General features: G+C 41.5%; 1 protein-coding gene across 1 annotated transcript; it reads right to left on the bottom strand.

Moving 5' to 3' along the window:
- Nucleotides 1-3,504: 3,504 nt before the first annotated feature.
- On the bottom strand, nt 3,505-20,511 carry MYOZ1 (myozenin 1). Its single transcript, XM_050899180.1, has 6 exons — nt 20,433-20,511; nt 18,170-18,271; nt 16,329-16,510; nt 7,410-7,644; nt 4,892-5,051; nt 3,505-4,062 (listed from the first exon to the last, which is right to left on the bottom strand). The coding sequence occupies exons 2-6, from the start codon at nt 18,243-18,245 to the stop codon at nt 3,831-3,833; spliced, it is 885 nt and encodes a 294-aa protein (XP_050755137.1). The 5' UTR covers nt 18,246-18,271; nt 20,433-20,511; the 3' UTR covers nt 3,505-3,830.
- Nucleotides 20,512-21,929: the final 1,418 nt, after the last annotated feature.

The following is a 21,929-nucleotide window of genomic DNA, read 5'->3' on the forward strand; positions in this document are numbered from 1 at the left end:
CATACAAGTTGCCTTACATGAGAGAAACATTTAAAAGCTTGGAAACTGTAAAATAATATTCCTAAAAATAACACTGTAAATAACTAAAAATATAAGAACTTTTTGTTCTGAATGAAAGATCTGAATGTCAGAAAATTCTATCCAATCTGTTTTTCATGGGCCAGCCTCTCTCTATTAAATGGATTTTTGGCTGCTGTTCCATGGAGTATAAGCTTAATATCCCGTACATCCTCTGTGAGGGAACTGTAGCCTGCCTTTACAAGAGGATGGGCTCAATAATTTGTTAGTTCTTTTTTATCTCTAACTATGATGGTCCTGCTTAAAAGCAGATGACTGAGTTTCCATTCTGTAGCTCCTAGTATATGGGGGAAATACACTGTAATTAAATCTTATAAAATCCTCCTATTCCCAATATAAATAATTCTCTGAGATAGGCAATTCCCCTGAGCCTACATCATAGCCCAAGGAAAACAAGAGCAGGAGCAGTTACTTACTTCCTCTTAAATATTTGATCATTTTGGACAAACTTCTGCCCTGATTACAGTAGCTGCAAGCCTCACTGAAATTAATTATTTTTGAGACAGAATTAGGATTACTGATTTTTCTCACTTTTAACGTTACTTTGGATAATTACTAAACTAGCATGTATCTTAAGCTATGTAAACAGCAAGACAATAGTTGTCTGAATTGTTCTACAACATGTAGTGTTGTATTTCTCATTTTGTACTAGGAAAAAAAGCACATAAATCCTGCTTGACAGGATTTGAGATTGAAAGTGTACTGGCAAAAGAAGAGCTATATGCCTCATTAAGCAAATTTACCAAAACTGAAGGATCCTTTTAGCTTACAAGTATGAATTATAGCAATATTATTAATAATTTGCAGTGATACGATACTAATTCCAAGTACATTGCAACTTTTTATCGCCGTTTAGGGTTTGGGATAATGGAGTGCACAGGCAAAAACTCTTGTCCAACAGGACATTATGAACCAGAGAGAGCTTTGGTTATATACTCAGTCCTTTGACCTACTTGCTGGATGATACTGCCTGCCTTGTACACGAGAACTTTGAAACTACACCACCAGAGAGCACTGTGCTATTTCCGCACAGTATTTCTTACCTTTCCCTGCATGTTTAAGGATCTATTTTATTTAGACTTTTTTTCCTATGCTCCAGTAGAACTCAAATGATTGTTGTGATTATATTGGAATTCCCAGACGTTTTGGTGTCATTGCCCTGTGTGCACCAACAGCCCTTAGTTGCCCTGACCAGCCTCACCTGGGACCTTCACCCCACTTATGGCCCAGAAACTCCATTTAAGCTCAGTTCTGGGCCTGGGGTCCTTGTCTGAGCTATGTTGTAGGGGTGCTAGCCTGCACTCTTGTCTCCTGGGTGGACCTGAGACCTGTGCTGGAGCTAGCCTGTCTCCTAGATGGACTCTGGACCTACAGTGTAGCTTGTGTCCAGCCCTGTCTCCTTTTGCTGCTGACCAGACTCCCTGGATGGCCTCCATGCCTGATTCATCCCCTCACTGTGTCTGGGATGATTGATGGACCCGGTCACCAGCACTCAGCTCTGCCTGCCATGCTTAGATGTGGTTGGCTTGTGTGCTGGTTGGTGAGGGCACTGCCTGTGCTGGGCTTGCCTGGGACTCTCTCCTCCTCAGAGCAGCCAGCCTTCTCTGCACCTTGATATGTCTAACTGGCCCATGATCTGGAACACCTGCTACTGAAAATAGACCATGACATCCAGGTACCAAACTGTCTTGTTTCTGCTGCTCCTGACATATTTACCATGGAAGCATCATGTGTTTCACTTTAAAAAATCATGTAATTCTGTATTGCAAGAGTCTAAAATTTGTGTCAGAAAAGGAGAGGCAATAAATGGCATATTTTGTGGGAAAATACTTTGTTTAGTGTCACCTAGTTTTCTCTGAAATTTCCTCTTTCTGAACTGCTGGCATTCTCTTTGTAGCCTGGATTCTTGTAATATAGTTAGAATACTTTTCGAACTGGAAAAGAAATCCCTCCCCCTTAATTATAATGCAATTGAAAAAGCTAGATTGATTAAAAATGTTGGAAAACTCACAGCAACCTTATCTCCAGACAGAGATCAAATACGGAATAAACTAATAGTTTTGTAGAATGTGAGAATTTCCCATTTAAATGTCTTTAACCAGTGAAATTTGCATGTATTTATGTAGGCATTAAAAAAGGAAATCATTGTGGGAAATGTCTTTTCAACTGATTCCTGGATCCATTTTATCCAAAGAAACAAGACAAGTTTTTCTGAGGATTTCTTTTCAACTCAGACTTCAAATACTTTGTAGGAACATGTCAAAAAAGACAACCTTTTTCATTTTTGTTGAAATGTTCTTCAGAAGATCAAAGTACCACCTTAATGTTTTTAAGTTTAGTCACAGAACTGAGTTACGGATACTTCTTAATCATTTAATAGGACATATAATAAATGTTCTTTAGCCATTTCAGCAGAAAGGTTAGGAAACTACTTATTCACTACTTCTGCAGCTTGTTATTATTAGCACAATTTTTAAGAGATCTCAGGATGGCCCTGGCAGTAGCCTTTTAGAGGAGTGTAATAAAGCCAACCTCACAACTATCCAAACAGAATAAAAATCAAATATATGGTTGCAGGGATTTCTAGACAAGGAGGAAAAACTCCTAAATTAAACATACTTCAATGGAAGCTGTCCCTGTAAATAAGCTGTTTAACCCTGTTTATAAGAGGAAATGTTGATCTAAAGAAGGCACCAGGACAGAGAATTCCAAACCAGTCTTCATGCAGGCTAAGCTAGGATATGGTAGTGAAACAGCAGTCTTTTATGTTATGTGTGCAAATGTTCATGAAACAGAAGGTATTTCATGTAGAAAAATGAAGTTCTTTATTGGTTTTCCACAGTGCCTGCCTGCCTTTCTATATGTGTGGCACTGATAAAACTGTTGCAAGAAATGGAATAGACTTTGATGCTGTGTATTTGAATAAGTAATGTACTGTGGCGGGTGTCAAATTATTTCTGTTGTAATTAAAACTTTTTCTTTCTTGCTTTGTAGCTATGGGCAAGTCATCTCACTTGGGTGCGCCTGTGTTCCTTCCCAACCTATTGCCTTCTTGGTGTCTCTGTATGAAGAAAAAACTGCTTAAGCTATCACCTGTTTTATGCTCTGGAGAACTGGGGAATCTTAGGTGACAGTGAAATACTTTAATCTGTCTGTTACACTGACAGGCTGACTTGCTGTTTTATCTCTGATGCTGTTATGATTACCTGTCTCATTTCCTCTCAAAGTCATCATTCTTCACCATCAGTTTTTCAGTATTTATCCAAGCCACCTTGATGTATACCTGTCTTATGACCATCTCCATCAGTCCCTGATCTTTCTTCCCATGCTAACAGTCTAGTTGTGAGATTGAAACTTTTGTTATTGCTAATCCCCAAATTCATTCAGCAGCATTTTTTAAAGAGAAAACACAAAGGCTTTTTTTACTTTTAGTGGTTTATTACTTGTTAATATATGACAAAACAGATTTATTATGGAGCAGACAGGCAGCATTTAGCATTGCTAAACAGAAAAACACTTCCTAGTTTTGCCCTTTTATGCCCTGGTGAATGAAAAGCTCCTTTCCCTCAAACTGTTTCTGATATGAATTAAGACCACAGCAAAGATAAGTTTAGAACCTGCTAGGAGCTTGTCTGGGCTAAGGGCAAAAGAAAGGAAGGGCTGACAGAACTAGAGTTGCACTTTTCAGCTCCTTACTATCAACTTGCAAATAGAAAGGGCTGAGGAAAAAGGAAGGCCTTGGCGGTGGGGATTTACAGCTCTTCTGTTTCACCACTCCTTGGCACATTGACCTCAGTATGGTACTCGGAGGAGTCTCCTGAAGGCATCCAAGGTATTGGGGTTCTGTTGAAGGAGGGTCTGTTGCTGAAATTTTGATTATATATCATGAGAGATTCTGGAAGCAAAGGGCAAATATCAAACTGAGGCACTTTGAAGGTCATCCGTTTGGCTGCTTTCTCATAACCCCCATAAGGCATGGCAGTCCTGGCATAGGGGAATACATGGAGTTAGCAAACAGAGCATAGGTAAACAACAGGATTTAGAAAATAAATACTCAAAGTTATCGAGATTGTAAATTTTACCACTGTTGCAGTTGGCTGGCCAACAAATCCTTCTCAAGAACATAAATGTATCCATTGCCTATGTACTAAAAAAGATTTAAAAACAAAAAACCCCTTCTCTGCTCCTGTGCACTTCCTTCGCCCCTGTTGCATCAATCTCCATCAAACCATACACCTTTCACACCTATTGGTACCCTGTATATGTAGGAGGCAGAGGCTGCGTTATTGCAGAAATGAGTGGGATTTGGGTATGTCCTGAGGCTATGGAAGTGGGTGGCAAAATTATATAGAGAGGTTAACAGAAAATTGTTGCTGCCCTAGAAATATTTGTAAAACTTTCAGTTCTTATCAGAAGCAGCAGGAAGATCCTGATTCTTATCTGAAGTACTGTGAAGTATATGGCTTCTGACATAAGTATTTTTCCTGAACTCTTGAACTTTAAATGGCTTCAGTAATAAACAGTGGCAAGCTAAATCTCCCTGGTCAAATGGGGTGAGAAAGAAAGGGAAATATGATTAAAGTCCTCTTATCCAGCTGCGTAGGTTTTCTGTCCGTAGCTGAATTGAAATCTCTAGCTCTTAATGTATCTTCTCTTTGTAGGCCTCCAAATGTTTCATCCACAGGAGACTCTGCTAAGCAAAATGACATGCAACTAAAACTTATTTACATTGCACAAGACAGGAGGGCTATGGCCAGGGTTGTTGTGTTTTCTCAGGCTAAATAAACTGAAATGAATATCCAAGAAGACTTACCGGTTAAAAGACTTGTAATGGGGGAAATCAGCTTTGGGACTATATGACAGTAAGTCAATGGTGAACTGACTTTTGTCCTCGGGGCTGATACCCATTGCTCGTTCCCAGGGGGAGATGTAAGTTTTAAATACAGTGATTTTTTTGCCTCCTGACTTTCCATCTGTAAACAGAGGAAGGTAAAACACTCTAGTTAGATGACACTTACTCTAAATACATTGCCTTTCTGTATTCTGCTATTGAAGTTGAGATACCAGCTTTGTTTCCAGATTCTGTAACGCCTAGATCAAGTCCGAGATTTTACGGTTAGACTTCTCTTAAAAAAGACTGTCATACGCCACTTCCGTCCTTATCCACAAAAGCAGGTGTACCACAGTCTAAGAGCCACTCATCCAGGAATTTGCATTAGAGCATATATTTGAAAGCTAATTTTTCATTCTCTCTGGTCACTCAAATAGAAACCTCTTACCCCAAGAACCAATATCCTTACCCAGTCATCTCTTTCACTACCTTGGGGGAAGCTTTATACAAGGCAAAATGCTATCTGATTTCATAATTTTCTTCTCTGTCTGATCATAGCAGACATAACCCCTCCACATAAACCTCACCATCATCATCAGATGCAACAAACAAAGCCCTGAGTGTAAACTCCAAAACTGGGCTCAAACTTTGAAGTTGGCTCTAACTGACCAAAAACCTTTAACCATTGTATTTCAGGGTGTTGGCAACCCACAACCATCTTTACTAATGTTTTCCTCAGTAGTCTATTCTTGAATGTCCTAAAATTACCATCTCCCTTGTCTCAGTATTTTTATAAGTTGGCATTTTCTTTGTGATTACATGAACAGACATTCATATTTTCCCCCTCCTGAACCAGGATGTTAGAGACAAGTCTGGCTCAAACACGTCAGGATGGCTAAAAGCAGTTTGAAAATATGATGAGGTATCTCTCTGGAAGTTAAAATCCTGTCAATGACAGAGTTGCACTTTGCTGTTAAGTCAGATACTCGATTGCCAGAAATTTTAGGTTAGCTGCTGGCTGCTCCATTAAACAAATGAGCTTAGACAAGGGTTTTCATTCTGTGTGCCTCTTTTTTTTTTTTTTTTCTTTTTTCTTCCAATTGTGTATAATACCAGCTTGCTAATAAGAGAGAGCATTGGTTGTGTATTGATATGTAGCACACTTTAAGATTCTCATCCTTCATAAAGCTTAAAACTCCTGAGCAATGACTTCTGCTTAGCTTGATTAGGGCAGATGGGAATAATAGGTTAATGGAGTTAGACATTCTGGTGCTTTCATGGTGCTACAGTTTGTGTAGAAAACATAAATCCTTATGAAGTAAGTGGCAAAGAGTGAACACTATTGCTCTTATCTGAAACCTTCTTCTTTATCACACTTTCTTTCTTTGTCTTGCTTATTTTCTTCAAACCTTGCCAAATCCTGGGCTTTCCTGGTTTCAGAGAAATGCAGACATGTACAAGAATCTCATTTTCATTAAAAAAATAAAAACAACTACCCCCCTCTTTCTGCGTGAAGGACTTAAACTACGTATTTTAGAAGTAAATTGATTGGTAGGGTTGAAAAATAAAAGCAATTGGGATCCACCTCTGCAGTAAAAGCTTTGGGATGATATTAATCCTCCTTCTCCCTGCACACAGAAATAGGAGAAAAATGGAGAAAAATCTCCTATAAGAAGACAGAGAGTCTACATAGATTTCTTTTTCAGAGGGATGCCCAGAAATGTAAAAGCTGATTTTGATATAAAATGCACATTCTTCCAGAATGTAAATGAAAAACCTTGGATTTTACAAGTCACTCATTTGGTCACTTATGACAGCGGTTCCTGGTTCCCAAGCAAATTTACTTTTTGTTGTAAAATCCCATAGGGACTGTTAAAATAACAATTTCACCTGCTGATTCTCATACAAGGGATTTGGTTCTAGAGGTTTCTGGCCAAACTAAACAGAGGATAAAATTAAGCAAAGGCTAAATTCAATGAAAAATACTTTTACTCATAAAGATATTGCTTCAGTAGACCAGTGGTGATTACCAGGTAACTTCTGGAAATATTGCTGTTCCTTTCTGAAGATTATCCAAAAAGTGCTTTGATTTGAAATCAGGGCTGTTATACTCGAGACTGATGTGTCAGGTCAGACTACTGAGCGAAAGAGCTAATACGACTATCTCCAGTAGCGGTCAGGGTGAAACCCTTGAAAGGAAAGGGTATGCCATACTGGCATACTGCTGTATCAGCCTTAGGAGCTCAGTAGTTAAGTTGCCCAGCATTTCTTTGGTCCAGCCAAGGAAGGTATTTCTGCTTCTTGCCTATGATTGAGCAACACAGAAGTATGCAAACAAAACTATCAAGCTAAAGGCAGTTCAAATTTTCTAGACTTGCAATGGAACTTAGTTTGGAAGAATTCAGGTTTTAGTGAAATTAATTTACCTGTCCCTAAGAGTAAGGTTGGCACGAGCTCTGATAGCTTTAGCTATTTCTTGTTCTTGCAGAGAGATACTTGCCTTTCTCAGTACCATCGCCTCCTTCTCCACCACTTCCAGCCGATTCCCCCGCACGCTCCCCTTCGCTGTCTCTAGAGCCTCCTTTGCTTCCAGGCCTAGGAGGAACAGCGGGATGATGCTGCTTACTGGAGCCATGCTGCCCAGCTGTCACTCCTCCTACCATCCGCCCGTGGGCATAGCCATGAGCATCTTCCCCGTAATGCCCTCCTGGTGGGATGAACTTCTGAAAGTGATCCTAGGGCAGGAGAAAAGAGAGTAGGAATCCATGTTACAGGACATGGTCCATTCACATTTGCAGGGTTGGGTCCCAGAACATGAACTCCTGAGTCTCCGTGATCTGACCAGTTTTGTGTCTCAGTTACAAAACCAGTGGTAGAACTTTGTGTGAGTTACTCCCTATATTCAGTATAGGAGCAGTTGTAGAACAGCAGCAAGGGCAATGGAAGCACACCTTTTAATGGACACCTCATAGTCATTTTATATGATCAGGGTGAGAAGAGAGGGATCTGTGTATTGTCCCCAACAGTGATCACTATGAAATACAGGAGGAAGGGAAAGGAAATACAGCTTTTGCCAGAGCAGGTAGAGGTCCACACAGAGATACATTGGCTAACCTGTGGGAAAGCAAGCTGGACAAGAAATAGGAAGTGTTTTCATGACAAGGTTAAGATGGCCCAGCAAAGTCAGCTCGATTACAGTGTGGGAGCTAAGTGTTACAGGGCACCAGAACAACGGGGTACCTGTGACAACCTAAAAGCCCGGAAGATGATTGCCCATATGTCTGTTTTCCATATATGTGAAGGTCTGCATGGAGAAGGGTATTTACACGTTGAGAAAGACTGAAGAGATAGCAGCCTGGGAAAACATGAAAGACTTCCTGGAGACCACAAGAGGAAAACAACAAAAAGGAAGAGTTTTGTTTGTAGCAGTATGTGCATTAATGAACCAAATCTAATCAGCAACAAGGCAAGAAAGCAAGCTGTATCCATCAGTAAAATCAAGTTGGTCTTATTTTCCAGGCCATCCACTCTCTCCAGTCCAGGCTAGAAGGCACAATCCCTGCAGTACATAGTGAAAGAGCAAACAGTCCGTGCAGAATTTATAGACCCTGTGGTGCGAGCACAAGGTCCTGTCTTTGCACACAGCAATTTTAATAAATACTTGTGTGGAACAGAAACTTCTATGTTCAGAAAAATGTTTTATGTATTGGTCATAAGTGAGATCAAAGCTTGACTCCTATCAGATATAAAAAAGTATCTCTTGTGTATTACAGCCCACACAGCTGTATAATACAAGTAACCTGGGTTATATATCACATATGGTCTTTCCTGTTGGACTAGGGGATCAGCTATAGATGTGCAAAGATGTAACAAATACAGCTGACGTGAATGAATCCGTGGTTCCTCATGTTGCAATTCTGCTTGTATAAATTCATCTCCGGCAGTCAATGGGAGACAAGAGTGCCAACCTCAAGGCTGGCTCTCAAAGGGTTAAGGCTTTCTCAGGGCTCTTACACCTAGTACAGTTTAGCAAAAAGAAGCTTTCCAGGCTGTAAACAGGCTTCCAAGGCCAGCTGTTCAGTCAGCTAAAAATAGATGAGAAGTGAAAACCCCACAAGGCTCAAGGCAGAATTATCTAACCTTCTGCTCCCTGTGTCTCCAGCAACAGTGTCCAGGGTTTCACAGCAGGTCACCAGGCTGCAACCCAGGCAGGCAGCCAGCTGCAGCTGAAGTGGCAGAGCTGGTGCCCCCAGGGCCTTTAGGGACTGTCTGTCCTTCTCCTAGCTGTAGGGAATTCCCTTTTTAGGAACAGAGGAGATAATGTTCCCCTGAATGTCAGGAAGCACTGAGAGGGGAGAGGACTGTGACCATTAAGCTGTGCACAGGAGCTAGGAGGGCAATTTGTTCAATTATGCATGGGAGCTATGTAGCTGTAAAAAGGCAAACTGAAAAAAGGGTATTTTGAGGGCTAGGGGTCAGAATGAGGTTATTCTCAAAACATTAATATATATGCAAGGTTAATGCTTCTACTGATTTGCTCACTAATTTCAAAACAGGATTTGCATCTGTTTTCCTTCAAGTTTTACCCATACTGTGTGCCCTTCCTGAGAATTAAATGCGCATTTCTCTTTTCCTCTGGTTACTTACATGGACTCTCCTGCAAGAAAAAAGGTCACAAATCATCAGCATAACATGAGCTACAGTAAAAAGGGCTGGTTTGATTTTGTGCACAGCAGTATTTGATGTGACCAGGAAGAGGCATCATTGTCATCTGGTGTTATTTTAAATTGCAGTATTATCACTAAGCAGGAGTGAAGTTTCTCTGAAACACAAGGTCTGCCTCAAGAAAGCCAAACCTAAATCTTATTTAGCTGCAAATGAAATTAGTTTGATTGGTCTCAGGCTAGTTCATGATTCTTCATGGACCCACTGGGAAAACATCCTATGTTCAACAGACATCTCCATTTAGATAGGAAAGACCCATTTTCCATGCAACACCCCAGTCTACTCACCTGCTAGAATAAAAATATAATTTTTTTTTGGTTTTGGCCACCACAATAGATTGTCTTAGCTCAAATTAACAGGAGGCAAAGGCAAATTCGTCTTTTTGAAATCTTGAACCTCAGTGAATTCAAATGAGCTCATTCCAAGAGAGCAGAGCTCAGGAACGGCAACCTCAAGCAGGAGTCTCGACGTAGTCAAGGCTGCGTAGGTGCAGCTTTGTCTACTGTACTTACAGCGTGCCTCTGGTCAGGGTGTTCGGAGTGAAATATGGCTTACACTTAAGGGGAATCCATGTCTTGGGCCATTGCTAACAGCATGTGAAGCTTTTACGTATATGTATATTCACATCACAAAACCAGCCTCTCAGTTAGGGTTTATTGACCCTGTTGGTGGAAGTCCCAGGAGAGAAGCCCAGGAGTGTCAGTTGAGAAGGCTGATAACCTTCTCCTCTTGGCTCTGGGGACAGATCACACAGTTCCTCTGTGGCAGGGTCTGCCCTGTCTGTTTGTTGCTGGAGATAGTGGATATTATCAGTCCCTGGGCATCCCTAAATCCACTCTTAACAAGAGAGCAATTGTGGCAAGTTCATGTGATGTGTAGTCCCCTGGGTTGGCTAAACAAATTGGGCTCATGTCTTTGAAGTCCTTAGTGCTAGCAAGAGCCTGATCCTGCAGGCTGAGTGCCTAGATGGATGAATTCTGAATTCCCTAGAGCTACTGCATGTGTCTCATGAAAAATAGATAATGAAAGATGATCCAACTAATGGAGCTGAGATCTCTAAGTATCTCAAGGTCCTGACGTCACTGCAGGCAGTCCCCAGGAGGAGACACTGTGTGCTCCCCGTCAGCTCCTTGCTGTGCCCTAAAGAGAATGATTGAGGCCACCAAATGTGTTTCTATTTCCACCTCACTGATAAAGAGCTTCCCAAAGGTTTGATGCCTATGTGGTTACTAACACTTCTGAAGTTACTGTGACTGCGCCTTCTCAGTGGCAGCCACTCAAATGCTCCTTAATGGTGGGATGGGAGATTTAAAATTCAGACACTTGGAGAGTCTCATAGACTGCCTGCTGTTTTTATCAAAGTGTGTGCCTCGGTCCTTAATTTGGAGTTGCATAGCCTTAAACCTATGATTTACTTTAAAAAAAAGGATGAAAATAAAAAGTAACTTCAGCTGTTAAAGTATCTTAAGCTAATTTTTTAAAAAACATGTTCCCCCAAGAAGCACAACAGGTTGAGCTCCTGCTTTCTATTTCCAGGTCCACTTTTGACTTGCTGTTTAATCGTAGGCAAATTATTTTTTGCCTCTATGCCTGAATTTACCCATCTAAACAATGGGAATTTTTATCTAATACTACCCAAAATTATTTAGATCTTATTTGTATATTTTATATAATCCTTGCCACATTTTCTTTGTGGATGAAAGAAATTGAGTTTCAGAATTTTGGTCCAAAGTTTTCTCGCAGTGCTCCAACAAACCGCTGTGGAAAATAAAAGGCTCTTCCTCTCTGTCATTCTGCTGTTTCCACACCAGTCACTTCTTGAGTAACAAGGCATCAGACTTCATGTTCACTCTTACACAGCTTTGGGTATAGTTGGGACCTCTAGGTCTTCTGCACCAATCCAACTCCCGCACAGGAAGGCTCATTTTGTTAGAAAAGTTACATCTCAGCTGGCTCACTCCACTTAGGTCATAACCTGAGACTCTCATATCTCAGCTTGCAGTTATCCTGTAACATGTGTTCAAGAGGTTTAATATTCCCTGCAGAACAGACTTCTAGAAAGAATGCTTTTCCTAACATTTTCCCTTTAACCCTACCTCCAGTGATCTTGGTAGGCATTCTTTTAAGTACATTAAGGGGCAAACAGAGGTATCAGTGCACGCTTGTGCATTAAACCAAGCAGCTGCATCGCAGCATCTCTGTCCCTCCATCCTTGTGTTTTCCTTCACACACTGTATCATGTCTGGCTATTTAACATGTAAGATCTCTGAGGCAAGTTGTTTGTGTACTTCTGTCTGCTGTGAAGCACCACTTTTGGCATTGTAACATAACCATTTCCATTTTCTTCCTGCCATCTCTGCTTACTCCTCTGAGTTCTTGTTCAGCAGCAAAAGGAATAGAGGGTAACTCCTGCCATTATCCAGAAGAACAGTAATCCAGTTCTTTAATGGTGAAACTGAACCTTTTTCACTTCTTACGTTTTGTTTCACAGTTGGTGTCTTAGCTTATCTGAAGAGACCTCTTGACCTGAAGTCCAGCAGAAATTACTTGCCAACACATGTTCAGCTTGTTTTCATACAGGCATTGCCAAGATGTGGAAATTGCATTTATTTTAACTTGTGGGTGAGTCTGAGAAAGTATCAAGGTGGGTTTTTTTGTTTGTGAGTCTGAGGTTTTTTGATGTACTACTGCTGATAATTGTCTACTCAGATATTGGTTATTCCATCTTCCTAATGGTTTTAATTTAAGATCTGGTAGGTAAAGCAGAAAGAGGAGGAAGAAAAAAAAAAAGAGGCAAATCAAGACTTTCAGTAAACTGTCTCCTGCATGTAACCCAAATCAGGCCACACGTTTTGACTAGCAGAAAGACTATTTTTAAGGATCCTCACTGCAAGAAAAACAGCATAACAGCAACACCCAAAAAGCTAACTATGGTTTTGTTTTCAGTTTCCACTTGATGATAGAAAGAAGGTCTTATACAGAGGTTCCCAAAGTGGAGGTGGGACCTTGAGAGGACTTGGGGCAATAAGGAGTGGGGCTGTAAGGCTAAGAAACATAGTTTCACATGATCTTGATGTATTTGAGGCCAAACAAATTTAGCATTATGAAGTAGAGAAAAGGTCTGTGAACTGCTGATCTATTAATTGCTGAACAGTGAAGTGGGATTTAGGAGACCCAGAGATAAGACTGAGACCCTCTCTATGATTTTGGGTGATGCGTTGATCTACCCCGTGGTTCAGTTTCACCATTAAAAAATAAATGTAGTAATTTCCTTCATGCTATAGTTGGTCAGATGCTACAGGAATAGAGCACATAGCAAGATAGGATTTCATCATGGTCTTTAGTCAGTAGTAAATTGCATCTTGCAGCTCCACAGTGACGTTGATAATATCCTCTGAGACATGGAGAGAACCACAGTTCCTGCGACAGGGTGGCACAGCCTGGGGTGAGGAGAAGAAATCCTTCTTCTGATTTACTAGACAGGGCTCAGCAGAGCCCAGCTTCTCCAGTACAGCACCAAACAAGGAGGATGTCACATGAACTCTCCCTGTTTGACAAGATATCAGTGTGCTAAAGGTGTCAAACTCAGCCCTCCCTAAAAACATCCCCTTGTACTGTATATTTGCAAGAGAAGAGGGTCACAGTATTGAAAACAGCTACACAGTAGGTACTGCATTTCATTTTGCTCATGTTGGGAATGGTCAGTCCTTTTGACTGTGGATTTAGCTGCCGTCTGCTTTTAACTGGATGGGTGGAGCCGCAGCAGTGACAGAGTGGCATGTTTTCACTTTTGCATGGAGCTGTCTGACGTTCATGCACACACAATATATGTTTTCCCCGCTAAAAGTAAGGAGAGTGATCTCGTCCAGTGTGGTTTTTTGGCTGAAGGAGAAGGAAGAGGAGAGAAGCAGGAGGGTGGATCGATGACACATGACTGCTGAGATCTTCTCCCTGTGTGGAAGGTTTACAGCTACAGCACAGGCTATTCTGGGACCCCTTATATGGTTTGGATTTATTTTTAATAACCTTTCTCTTTGTGTGTTTTTATATTACATTACCTTGCTGTTAAACTTTTTTGGGGGAAAGAAACAATCTGTGCTCCATCCCAGACCTTTCTTGCCCTGATTTGCTAAGTGTGTCCTGAGAATATTCTAAGACAGTTAAGAAATCTGTGATATAAAAGCAGAAAACACACCACCAGCTCTAAATCCCTTCACTGTCCCACAGCCTTAAAGGCACAAGGACTTCTTTGGGATGGGGAGTAAAGGATGTGAAAATTAACTGGGAGGGGGAAGTAACTGGAAGTAGCAGTAGGAATTCTTTACTCTGCCATTATCTTCCTCCCACAGTTCCCTTTTGTTCAAGCCTTCTTTTCTGCATCCGCCTTTGAGCAGAGCCAGGAGCAAGACAGGAAAGGAACAGAAAGCTGATCAACTCTTGCAATCAAAAGGGCTTTCTGATGAAAGTTATTTGGTGCTAAGGTCAGACACTGTCCTGGTGGTTTGGAAGATAACAGTGAGACCACAGATCTATTGCCTTTACTTGCCCAAGAGCAACCAGCTCTCCGAAAGAATGGCTGAGTTGCTGCGATCACTCAGCTTCTCGCTGCTCTGACTGCCAGCAAAGGTGCTAACTCAAGCTCGCTGTGGTGATGAGAATAGTTATCCACGGAGGCAGTGGATGCAGCCTGGCAGCGTCCTTGCACAGAGCGCAGAAGGCAGCCAGCAAATGGTAACAATTACGTTTGTGATCCTGCTAAGCTGGCACCGAGTGAGGGCTCTAGGGCAGACCGAAGTCTTCCTGCAACGACCAATGGAGATTTGTTATCTGTACCGTGAATGTTGAGAAAAGATAGCCCTGAAAGTGAATCATGGAGGATTTTAAAGCAGAGTACCAGCTGCTGTTTGGAGACTATGCCATTGTTCTTGTATAGCAAAGCCATAAAGAAAATTCTAGGCTTGTTAGGGTCATGTCTAACCCCCAAATACATTTCTCCACAGCACAGTATCTTACAGTCTTGCTCAAAGAGCTTGGGAGCTGGGGTGTTCTTACAGAATAGAGGGAGAGATTCACTACAGAAAGGGTATGGAGTGAAAGTCAGGCACAGATGAATAAACAAAGTACGAAAAACAGCTAACAAAAAATAAGCGATTGTCATTAGCCTTTGTAACGTCAGTCTTGGAGAGACTCTGTGCATGTCCAGTTTTGAGTCAGTTTGTCACAACTCATTTGCATTGTATTTCTCTGATTAGACACCCTTAAGTGACACCCTCAAGTGACACCCTCAAATTTTTCAAAGTTTGGACTTCAGCCTTTTTATTCCCTCACCTTATTATTTTCTCACTCCTCCTCACTGCAGCAGATTCTGACATATGAACTTGGCCCTCATATATTTTAGGAGCTCTGAGATTGCTGAGTATTTATAAAAACAGCTTGCATTTCTCTAGGATTTTCATCTGAAGAGACCAAAGTTCAACACACCATTCATTCTCACATCCTTTCTAGGAGATAGCGCACTGAAAAGATGAACTACCTAAAGCACAGAGAGATGAAGAAACTGCCCAAAGTCTAACAACACCGGATATGCTTGCTATATCTCTGATCTGTCATCACTGATCTGTAATCTGACCTACTGTTGTAATTTTAATGACTTTTTTTTTTTCAGGCATCTTTCCACATCCTGCTTCCCAAATTGTCATTTTTAGAAGTGAACTACAAAGATTTACTTATTGCTGCTTTTGAAAACCTCAGAGGGCTAAAAAATAGTGTGTTTTTGTTTGGCAGAACATTTTCTTCAGTTTGACTTGTATTACTTTGCTTGAGTTTCCTTGGACTGGAAAATAGATGCCATAAAGGGATAAAATGACACCAAATAAAATTTGAAGAACATCAGAAGATGAGATGCTACTTCAAAATGCGTATAAACCTGAAAGATTTTCTATTTGTTTTACTGGACTGCTGACGACCATGTGAAAGGAAAGTTTCATTTGTAGAAGTTTAAGTATCTTCAGAAGACTTTACACCAGCAACTAACTGTAGAGAGAAGTTCAAAGATTAAATAACAGTACTAACTCATGGGAAAGAGGGAAAAAAAGAATGTCTGAATTTATACACCATATCTGATAGGAAAATACTTTAGAAGAAAACAAACGTAGCTTCTAACAAATAAACCGAAGATACTGCAGTGTCAGCTTAGAGGTTTCTGCCTGAATTTTCATTTATGGAACTTGTTGCAGAAATGAGGAGAGGACTCTGCCTAGCAGGAAGCATAAAAGTGGATCCTAGGCTAAAAATAGAACCGCACCTACTGGAGCTGAAGTCAGACCTGGATGGATTATTTCCGTCTTGCAAAGAAGAAATGGGATGAGTACAAAAACAATTAGCCCTGCCCTGCACAGCTCTGAGCACCTGCCAAACATGCAGTCCTCCCTCGTCACTCAGTACTGAATTTTCTCATGCTTCTGCATGTGTGATACCAAATATTTGCCAAAGGAAACTAATGCTGCTGCCGAAAGGAAAAAAACCTTGAGTGTTTATATAATTTTGGCTTTTTCCTGCACTTCTTTGCTAGTACATCCTTCCCCCCCCCCCGCCCCCGCCCCATGCACATACAGACAGAGGAGAGCTTCGGCACACTCCATTCCTGTTTCCCTGGGCGTATGGAGCAGCTTTTTAGTTTTAATCTCCAACCTACCACAGAATTGTCGGTGAAGGCATCAGGGTTGTTCTCATAAATGAACTTCTCCACCCTCAGCTGACGTAATTTGAACATCTTGGATCCTTTGTTAGTGAGGAGAGAAAGCTCTTCTAGCATCACATCTCTGGGGATACTGATCTTCTTCCCCAAGTTCAGCTTGGACACCTCTTGTGGCATGACTACAAAACATATGAAATGGGATGCTTTAGCAAGTGCTCTGGTCCAAGTCGCTTGTCTATTGCTTTCCAGCATCAGTAGTGATTTCAAAGCAGCCAAATTCTCCTCTAAATTAAGTTTTTAGGAAATAACCTATGCACCAAATTTTTACATTAATGGTGCTTTGGATATAGATGGGTGGAATTTACTCTGGATTGCAATCAAGGCAAATCTGCACAGAGAAGAGTTGCATAAGGGTGGAGCTAGATGCATGTGTCCCACATCTGAAGCACCTCAGTCAGCGCAGCAGGATTCCTTAGTACTGCCTCAAAATGTACCACTGCCTTGTCTGGTTACTGCCCTACACTCGCCTCCCCTCCTCTGGAATTAGATGAGTGGCAGTCACCTCTTCGGATTGGGCTGACATGTAATAAATAAAGACAACTCTGGTGTGCTTTGGTTTAAACGTTATCCTGAAACCATGGCAAGATTCAATGTTGTTATATCTTTTTGTTTGTTTGTTTGTTTTAAGGAAAATTTTTAAAGGGAAAAGTAGTTGAAGTTCTCTTCAAGTCTTAATAGGCTGGTTACTCGATAAGTCCTTTTCCATTTAATTTGGTACCACCAATTCTCCATCAAAGCAATGGATTCAAACATTTTCAGTGTAAAAATCTTGCAGAAATGTAGTTAAAGCTTTTCATTCAGAAATAAACAACTTTTCCTAGGCTTTCTTTTTTCTGTATTAAGCAAGGTTAAGACCACTTATCCACCTCTACATCTCATTTACAACAGAGAATGAATCTCCATCCTTAAACTGGTATAAAATTGGTATAAGCCCATTCATTTTATTAGACATTCTCTGAAGAAATTATTAATTTTTTTAGCAAGCCAATTTTATATAGCACTATTTAATAGCACAGGAGGAAATGCCCTTTAACTGAAAATTGGATTTTTACATACTGGTTTACTTGAAAAAAGGATTAGGGACAAACAGAAAAATATATACCTGTATCCTAGCAAAGAAGTTTCTACAGCCCTTTTTGAGGGCTGACAAAAGGGACAACACTGAATTATTACTTTTCAAAACCTCTAAAAACCTTCCCCATGCTGTCAAAAGTAAAGAGAAGATAAGGATATCACAGTTAATTAGAAGTCACCCTACCCAATACACAGATATTCTGTAGAAAGAAAAGTGTCCGAAGTTATATTCTTCCTGGTGTATTACCCCCTCTAAGAGACTTTGACTTTTTCAACAAATGAGTGCTGGAATCAAAGGAATTCTCTCATATAGAGGAAAACCAAATTAGAGACAAAGGTTATAAGAGAGAGAACAACATAGAATGTAACTAGGCACTGCAATATTGATACTCATAAAAGATCATGTTCTCTTTCCATTCACACTGGTGTGCATCCAAACTAATGCTGCAGGACAATATGGGTTTACAAAGTGTAATCTAGGTCAACATTTGACCTGAGTGTGTGTGCAGTGCTTTTGAACAGTAAATTAGAAAACGTGATGTGGTTGAAGGCTGAGCTTTAGTAATATTTGTGGCTCTGCCGCCTGGTATGTTCACTGCATGTCTTGCTCTGGGAGTTCAGTCAGACAGGGTGTGAAATTTTAAAGGCTGAAATTCAGGTTGGAATCCAAACAATTCTCACGTGTGCAGTTTTGCATATCTTACCTTCGTGTGTCAGCTTCCCAATGAGTTTAGTGGACTTTTTCCTTTTAACAGGAGCAGGAGTCCCTGCAAGGGGCATTCCCACAAAGGGTTCTCTGCTTTGCTCTAAACACACAAGGAAATGGAGAATGAAACACTGGAAAGGTATTTCTTGCCTCTCTTTTAGTTGCCATCTACAGTTAAGAGATACACAGCCTTCATTTCACACACAGATTCTTTTCTATCCCTTCCACATGAAGGAGCTAGTGAATGGTATCATCCCATACAGAATATCATCAGCAGGCCATTATGGTGTTCTCTGGAGACTTAGCATTATGACACAAAATATGGCAGCAGATCACAGCAGAAGCATTGCCAAGGTGCCATATAGCACTGTCATCCAAAATAGGCATTTTAATTGCAACATGGCAGTCTCCCAGCACCCACGTGTGCCACAGTGGTACTCTGTTATCATCTTGTAGTAACTTCATCTGCAGTAACAGAATGTCAGTTTGAAGATTTGCTCTATCATACCATATTATAATACCATGCAGTTATCATTAGATGGTAATACCTATTTTTTTATAAAGATTTTGGGTCTGTCCATGAGTTATTTGGCAGCATTTTGAATAATGTGCAAGTTTGGTTTGGATATTTAGATAGTCCTATTAGAATTAGAATAGGTATTCAGAAAACCACTAGACTGCAAGTTCTGTAAAAAAAGAAACAAACCAAAACCCTAAGTAATTCTGTCTTTTATGACTGCTGCTGTTTTGTTACAGAAGGGCTGGAGGAAGAAGGCACAGGCAAACTTGTTAAAGGAAAAGTTGTTCGCCCAATTTGTTTGAAGTCACTTGCACCTGTATCTTATGTATTGATCTTATCGCATATCATTTTGGAGGAGGGAGGAGGGTAAGAGGGAGATTTCTTCTGCTTCAGTGTTCCCCATGTCTGTCTCCAGATAGGATGAGAGACCTGTACTGCAAAGTCAAGGAAAATTAGGAGAAATATCAGCAATTCGACTTCAGGCAGCTTCTCAGAGTCCTTCTTGGGGGTTATCACACATAATGTAAGTAGGGCAAATGTCTTGCCTTCACTTCAACACTGTCCATGCCCAAACAACAGCATATAGGGGGACAGATCCTCACCTAATACAATACAATACAAAAAAAATGAGCAAAGACCCGTTGGCTTCAGCAATAGGAATAACTAACCATCTCTGTCCTTGTGATTCTTTGGACTTTAGTTGCTTAAAATTTCAGAACTGAAGACATTGAACTATGAGTTACATTTTAAAACTAGCAAGCAAACAGCTGGCTCTAGGAGTTTGTACACTGCCCTTGTTGTGATCAAGACTTTTTATCTCCTATGTATTTTGCAGTTTCATTCCACCATTGCTCCTTTTGCAATATGATTTGCATGTGATGAGGTGATGATAACTGCTAAAAGAAGCCCAGCCACAGCAAACCAGCTCCAATCATATTGGCATATACTCTCTTGGATTAGTTTTTCTTTCAGATTTCCAAGCTTTTCTTTTTACTGAGATGCTGCCTATGTAGTTCACATCATAAAAGAGCCCATCCTGGTGTATTCCCAAAGCAAGCGTGAGCAGGTGCAGCCATAAAGCACGCGCTGCACATTCTCCTCGAGCAGCCGGACATCTGCTTGGCTATATAAAAGAAGCAGGCCCTGCTTGACAGGAAAGGGGCAATGCTGCCAGGAGGCAGGGGGGGTAGGAGGTTATGGCTCATCTGATGGGTCATAAGACTGGCAAAACAGAGGGAAATCATCTGTATGCCCCAAATGTGGACTCCCTGGGGCAAGGCAGAAAGGGCTGGCCCTGGTGGGGAACCCTGCTCCTCTAGCACACCCATTCCCATGGTGCAGCGAAGGCAAGTCCATCCCATTCTGCTGTCCTCCTTGACTAATCCAGCAGGACTGGGGAGTGGAAAACCTGCTGCATGCAATTGGTCTAGCGTAAGGAAAGAGGCAGCAGTCTTTCACTATGGACAGGGTCCAGAGCTACACTGGGACTACTGCTCTTTCAGCCACCCCACGGCGGGGAGGCTGCTGGAGCCTCAGTCCCCATCCTCCCCACTATCCCGTATGTAAAGCCAGGGCCACAATTATCCTTTTCTCCCCTGAGCCCTATCCCTTGGTTCGATTCCTCTGTCTTTTTCTGCATCGGTCTTTGCAGCAGTCATTTCCTTGTTTGTGCTGCAAACCAAACCAGTCTTTACCCTCTCCAGCACCTGCTCTAAACTATTTTGCTGCCCAGTCAACTCACCTCAGGCTTGCAGTGCCAGGCTCAGACCAGCTCATGCCCCTGCCACAGAGCTCGGCAGTGGGCTGCTTCCTCCCAGCCCGTCTCTGGGTGCTGCTGGGGAGGCTTGTCCAGCAGCCCCGCTCACCCAGGGTGCCCGGGCGCAGGCAAGCTCTGCCCAGCACAAAGTGCTGATGCGAAGTGCTGTGAATTTGACTCCTGAAGGCTGCTCGCACAGGCATCCTGTGGTTATTAATAGCGAACAGCCCAGAGGCCAGAGTTTCAGATAGCACCACCACCAGCCCCGAGGAGAGGGGAAAGGAAAAGGTTGCTCCTCAGGCCTCCTGCCGTCACTGCCTCAGTTCCCAGGAAGACCAGGCACTCCACAGGTGCCTCACTACTTCTTCCTCTCTGTTCAAATCAACACGCCGTTCCCCTTCCTCCTCCTATTGCATTTTAATGCAATTCATAAAACTGTCTCAATATCCTGTTTGTCAGTAATGCCTCAAAAGCTCTCTTGGGTCTTGCTCTGTTTTACACGCTCCTTCTGCCCCCTCCTCACTCCATCATTCAACCCAGTGTCCTCTAGGCTCTCATACATAATTCCTAAAATGCCAGGCATTCAAATAATACATCAGAAAGCACAGAAGAAAAATAATTGTATGCATGAAGCAAGAAGTAGTGGGAAACCCACAAAGTCTAGAAAGCTATTTACAGAGTTCTAGGAAGTATCTGTGTAATGTGTATGGGAAACCCAGCAGAATCAAATAGCAAGGAAACTAATTTCCTGATTCATGACAGAAATAGGGTTGATTGCCTGCATTTGGTGCAGCTTTGTACATGCAAATGACTCCCCTTCTTTAGCTCCTGTTCATTATGAGGCAACTCTCCCTGTCTTTTCCCCCATACCCAGCTGGATTCTGGTTCTAGGATGAAGGGAACGTATCTCATTTTACTAGATTACTCAAAGATGCACATACCTTTCAGCTTCTATGTAAAGCAGAAATCCTACAGAAAACATTGTCTTCCTATTTCACACTGGATCAAAATCCAGTTGTCCACTGAATAAACCTAGAGTCTAGTGGGGGAAAAAAAAATCCCAAACACAGCTGTGATTGTAGTAGAAAATAATCCGCAGAGAGAATTGCAAGCAAAGTTGATATAAAGGAACATCAGGAAACAGTCACTTTCCCTTTTTCCTAGATTTTGCAGTTGGTTTTGCCGGCACCAAATGCATATAACACTTCCCAGTGTGATAAGTGGGTTGAAAGCACAAAGCGTTAACCCCCAGTACTGTTTGGAAGATCTTGTATAGCTGTAACATACCTATGGGCAATAATCAGGCTTTATACCCTGCTTGGAGTCAGGGCATGTATGGCAATCTCCTGGCCTAAAGTTTCCCATTTTCCTCTTGCTTGCATCTCTATAACCACTATGTATACCTCACATTGTGCCTACAGCACAGCTCTTATTCTCCCTCATTCATATCTACTGTAACATCGTGCTGTAAGCTTTCTGCTA

The sequence above is a fragment of the Gymnogyps californianus genome, chromosome 6, assembly GCF_018139145.2.
Source record: "Gymnogyps californianus isolate 813 chromosome 6, ASM1813914v2, whole genome shotgun sequence".
NCBI lineage: Eukaryota > Metazoa > Chordata > Aves > Accipitriformes > Cathartidae > Gymnogyps > Gymnogyps californianus.